General features: G+C 41.8%; 1 protein-coding gene across 1 annotated transcript in view; it reads right to left on the reverse strand.

Moving 5' to 3' along the window:
* REEP1 (receptor accessory protein 1) overlaps positions 1-6,000 on the reverse strand; it is a 93,253-nt gene that overhangs the window by 36,705 nt on the left and 50,548 nt on the right. Inside the window, exon 4 of the mRNA XM_012731551.1 lies at positions 2,129-2,249. Within this exon, the coding sequence (XP_012587005.1) occupies positions 2,129-2,249 (121 nt within the window). The remainder of the gene's footprint in view (positions 1-2,128; positions 2,250-6,000) is intronic.

Genomic DNA, 6,000 nt, shown 5'->3' on the forward strand with positions numbered 1-6,000 from the left:
AATGTGACCGTGGCCCCGCTCACCAATTGGTTAGTTCTTCCAAAGCCCTACCCTGGAAATCTTAAGTATTCAACCTTAGGAAACAATTGAAATTAATATATAAAATCACCCATAGTGCTCCTATTTTATGAGGAGCTTATAAATGTCATAGAGTCCTATTGCATGTTGCATGCAAATAACCCTACTCTTCAATTCATTCTAAGATAATAAGTTTATTCTAAGATAATTCATTCTAAGATAATAAGGAGCCACACTGCACCACTGGTGGTGTTTGTGAATCATTGCAAAGATCAAGTTTAAACAGATTATGTGCAAACATTTTTAAGATCTCAGAATATAAATAACTGTATCTGGGGTTTTTTTTGTGTGTTGGTACACTTAAAATTTGATTTCAGGGCCCTCCTTGGTGGCGCAGTGGGTTAAAGCACAGCACTAAGAAGCTAAAACCACGTCAGCATGAGTTCAATCCCTGTCCTGGAGGTGACCCACATGGTGCCGGAGACCCCCCCTGACCCGCCCACAGCTCAGCAATGTCTTTGTCATTTGGCCTGTTCTGCTCCCCATTCTGTTTCTGGTGAATCCTCTCATGGCCCCTTCACCTCTGGCCTGTACCCCAGTTCTGTATGCATAAATAAATAAACCTTTTTAAAAAATTTTATTTTAAAGAAAGTTTAGCTAGACTAATAGGCCTAAAGAAAGAAGTTATACAAATTAGCAAGAGAGAGGTGATATTTTAATGGACTTCACATCTATTTTATGAAATCTCAAAAAACAATGAAACAACCCATTGAAAGCAAATCTGGAAAATCAGGTTTAGTGATGTTGAACAAGAATAATTTTGTGGACAGTGATATTATAACTATCAGGATTAAATTCCTTTTCAGGCCCTCCCTGGTGGCACAGCGGGTTAAAGCGCCTCGCTAAGAATCAAAAGCTACTTCCACATGAATTCGATCCCTGCCTGCCCGGAGGTGATCCACATAGCGAGGCAGACCTCTCCTGACCCGCCCGCTGCTCCTCTCAGCAGTGTACTTTGATTATCTGCCTGTTCTGCTCCCCACTCGGTCTCTGATGAATCCTCTCGCCGCCCCTGCACCTCTCGTCTGTACCCCAGTTCTGTATGCACAAATAAATAAATAAATCTTTTTTTAAAAAAATTTCTTTTCAACATTATATAAGTTAGAGTTCTTACTTGAATTCTTAGTTACCATTGATCCCTTCCTGCAAATTATTCCCTATTTTATTTAAAGATATTTGTGAAATATTTTGAAGGAAAATAGACACAAAGGTAAATAGCATGAAAAATTACTATGACCATTGACATGAACACTGATTAATAATTACCTAAACAAAAGGTATTTCATTGGTAACACACTCTTTATCATTAAGCAATATAGCAAACACTGTCCTACAAATTTATTTTAGTCATTATTTGGGTACAAGTTCAAGTCATTTAATCTCTATGTTCCAGTTTTCCAATCAATGCTAAGCTTTAAAAGTATCCTAAAAAAAAAAAATAGGGGCCCTCCCTACTGGCACAACAGGTTGAAGCACAGTACTATGAAGCTATTGCAGCCACTGCAGTACAAGTTCATTCCCTGGGTAGGGAGCTGACCCACATGGCACAGCAGACCTCTCCTGTCTCACCTGCTGCTCCCCCCAGCAGTGTATTTTAGTAGATCTTCCTGTTCTGCTCCCCACTCTGTCTCTGGTGCATCCTCTCACCACTCTTGCACCTCTGGCCTGTACCCCAGTTCTTGTATGTAAGTAAATAAATAAATCTTTTATAAAAAAGTATCCTAAAAAAAAAACCATGTAAAAATTATATTTGTCAGAGGACAACAAAAAGAAGAAAAATCAATTTACTCACAGAATTACAAGTGAATTTTTTTCCTTCAACTATGGAAATATTTTATAATAAAAAATGATAAATTAACACCCTTTTGAGAATTTTGCCGTTTCTAAAGCTATAGAAAAATCGATCAAAAACAGACTTAGAAGGAACAATTTGTTGGGGTTAAATAAGAACCAGTGAGGATCTCCTACAATAAAACGATCTACCATTTCAATTTGCCACTGTTTTTATTTTTCGCTTAATAAGAGTGAAAGGCAGAGTGGCATAAATTACCTTTTCTTTTGAAGACAGCGTGGGATGTACAAACTTCCTGTATAGGAGGCTGGAGCCTTTTGTGTAGGGAGACAGCAGCCAGGCTACAAATGCTATTTTTAGCTCATAATAGAATGGAAACCTGGAAAGAAATGAAAAAAAAAAAAAAAAACATGTTTTGTTAAGTTCTCAGCAACAACACATTGGACCTACAATGGACAGACTGGAACACATAGACACCTCTCCAGCCTGCACATGGCTGCAAGGCCCTCAGATTCCTCCTTTTCCCTCAGCAAAAATCCCAGGCCTCTTTTGCAGACAATTTGTGTTTTGTCTGTTGCCAAAGCAAGCCCAGAACGCCAGCTCTCTTCAGCCATCTCCCCAGGGCCTTGCCTGGCAACAGCTGGCACTTCCTGCCAGGCTCCTCTCATTCAGGTGGAGCTGGGCTCCAGCAGCTGCCTGCAGGCACACAAGGCCACATCCATGCCTGCAACTCTGTCATCCACCCCCCACTCTTGGCCAAGAAGGCACAAAGACTTGGAGGACTTATAGTAGAAAAAGAATCTACAGGCTAAGAATAAAAACCTCCCCTTCTTTGTCCAAAACAGGCAGGGACAGGAGTTTCCTAACTCTTGCTAGCAAATAAGATGCCTCTCATCTTACTCAAGTCAACATCAGCCAAAACATCTTGAGCTTTTTAGTGCCAAAAAAAAAAAAAAATCTGAGATGCAGGTAACCTACAATTCTGGAGCTGGAAGTCCTGCAAATCAATCATTTACTCATCCCATAAACACCTGCCCAGTATCTAGATGTGGTAGCTTGGGCTGAGCATTGAAGAGACAATGCTTAACAAAGACAACCCTTTGGAGCTTCTAATTTAGTATGAAACATGGACAATATTCTGGCATTCTGAAACTGATAGTCCAGTCAGAAAACAGAGTCCTCAAATCATCACAAATAATATAGAGTAGCACCTGAGACATTTGCTATATGGGCCTTTCTTAACGTATGTGGTGCCTTTATTTGTTTTTAAAGATTTATTTATTTATGCATACAGAACTGAGGTATAGGCCAGAGGTGCAGGGGCAGTGAGAGGATTCACCAGAGACAGAGTGGGGAGCAGAACAGGCAGATTGATTGAAATACACTCCTGAGGGGAGCTGCGGCGTGTCAGGAGAGGTCTGCTGTGCCATGTGGGTCAGTTCACACTGAAGTGGCTGCAGCCAGCTTGCAGTGCTGTGTCCTAACCTGCTGCACCACCAGGGAGGGTCCACGTGGTACCTCTAAACATAAAAAGTCAGCCCCTTCAACCAGTTTAAGTCCTGCCAGCACATGGCTTACAAGAAGGACTTCAGTTGAATGTCTGCCACAATTGCCTACTTGACCAGATGTCTTGTGCTGTGAACAACCTGTGCAACCATACTTGGCAGTCCTGACATGTGTTAAACTGTGTCTTTTTATTTTCTGTATTCCAAGGCTTTGACATCTTGGAACCTTGCTGACTTTGGAGAGGTATCTCTCCCAGGGATGGCCAGTTCCTAAAATAGTAAACATCCCACTTGCCAGCAAGTCTTTCATCTGCAAACCAATGACTCCAAAGCCCATACACCCAGGCTGCTCCCTTTATGGAGCTCTCCTACTCTGGGTCACTATCCACCCGCTCCAAGAACTCGTGCCAGTTACCAGATGGCAGGAACAGCCCCTACACTCCAGGGCCCACTGAAATTATTCCAAAAAGCATCCTAAACCTGCTTGCCCCGTTTTGCCTGCTCCTTCGGTGGAAGCCATGAGGTAGGTTCTTGCCAGCATTTCCTCCCTGGGCCCCTTGGTGGCTCTGGGTGTGTCCCCATGTGGCCCTTGGGGCTATGCTGTGCCTCCTATTTCTAGGGATTGGTGAGGACAACACACTTCTTCCTCCATGACAGTCTTTCCTTTGTCGATGTGTCTTTTCATACCTGATTAAAACAAAATCTTCAGTATGCTTAAAACATGATGCTCTGAAGGAAAAGGATATCTTATTAGTCTGAGGTATTAGAAAAGTAAATCCCTCCCAGACAAGGAAGCAGAAATGAACAGCAATTTCTAGAAAGTCATTTCAAAGTCCTATAATTGTCACACAGAGCCCCCCCAGTCAGCACCTCCACTTGCCCCTCTCCTCACTGAGGACTCCTGGGCTGCTGCCTCTGCCTCTGACAGGCTCTTCCTGTATATTCCCTCAGCAACTAGAGGACACACTCGCATGAAGACTATTTAATGTTTCACAGCCAGACAAGAGAAAAGACTGAAGCAACAGAGGTGTGATTCTCCTTGAACACTCGGGCGATTAATAATGGAAGAAATTTTGTCTTAAAAACAAGTATTAGCCAGCCCCAAGGGGAAAGCCAATGAATCTGGAAGCTCAGGTGCCAAGACAAGATACACAGATGATGCCAAGGGAATCCGTCACACAGCAGCTCTTTTGTTTATTATGAAGAGACATTTTTTTTAACAAAAGTAATGGATGTACATAGTTTAAGAAATTCTACAAGCACCAAAGTACATAACAAATACTGAGTCTCCTGCTCATCCTTGACTCCTCCTCTCTTTTCTGAAAGCAAAAGCACTGTCAGTTTCTTGAGTATCCTTTCTGAAGCTACGTTCTACAACTATGTGGGTATGTATGACCCTCTTAGCCCCACCGGACAGAGTAGCATTATACCCCCCCATTCTCCACCTTGCTTTCCTCCACCACACATACAATCAACAGTACACTTGGGGGTTATCTTATACAGCCTCTAGAAGCACCACAGCAGGATCCTTGCCAGCCATCACAAAGTCTCCAGATGGAGCTACTTGGACCCTGTGTTTCCCAGAGGCCTGGAGGTCTCTGGTTTCTACCAACATAATCACATCAATGACACTGGTTTCCACTTGACCTACCAGACACCCCAGCCTTCACCTAAGAAGCAAACAAGAATGCTTTTCACTCCCTCATGATAAACCATTGAATCATCCTGATCTTCTGAACATAATTGAGCAGAAAAGACCAGATGCACCCACCGTGTTTCCTCCACAGCATATGCAAAGCATTGGGCAGCATGGGGCTGCTGTAGCCTTTCCCACCCAGTCTAAGACCACCACGCTCCAGAGTGGTGAGCGTTTTCTTAAGAGGGCTGGACAAGTAATAAAATCATTAGAAAAACATGCAACTAATGTGTATATGAAATTGATGGAAGAAAACACACATAACTTTTAGCAGTGGTAACTAGGGCAGGGAGGGAACTAGGTAAAGAGAGATTTATTTTTTCTTGGATTATTTTTTTTATTAATTTTATTTATTTATTTTACATCATCATATATTCCTTGTAACATTCCCACCACCAGTTCACCTGTGAACATCACCACAGTCCCTTGTGCTCCTCTCTCTCCTGTTTTGATCCCTTTTTCTCCCTGTCCCTCACAGAATATCTCAGACTTATGATAGCCTGTTAATTTTATTGTTTTATTATTAGTAGTCCTATTGTTATTTTTTCTGATCCCTTATCTGATCCCCTATATTCCTTTGTAAGTGAAGCATCTGATAATTTTCTTTTTCCTTCTGGCTGATTTCACTGAACATGATCCCTTCCAGCTCTACCCATGTTGCTGAGAATGGTTGCTAAATAGTATTCCATTGCTTATATATAACACATCTTCTTGATCCAGTTATCTATTTTGGGGCATTTGGGTTGTTTCCATATCTTACCTGTTGTAAATAGTGTTGCAATAAACATAGGGGTGCAGATATCTTTTTATTTTTTTTTTATTTTTTTTTTTTTAAAGATTTATTTATTTATACATACAGAACTGGGGTACAGGCCAGAGGAGCAGGGGTGGTGAGAGGCTTCACCAGAGACAGAGTGGGGAGCAGAACA

This window comes from Condylura cristata, unplaced genomic scaffold, assembly GCF_000260355.1.
Source record: "Condylura cristata isolate star-nosed mole 26May11 unplaced genomic scaffold, ConCri1.0 scaffold00031, whole genome shotgun sequence".
Taxonomy (NCBI): domain Eukaryota; kingdom Metazoa; phylum Chordata; class Mammalia; order Eulipotyphla; family Talpidae; genus Condylura; species Condylura cristata.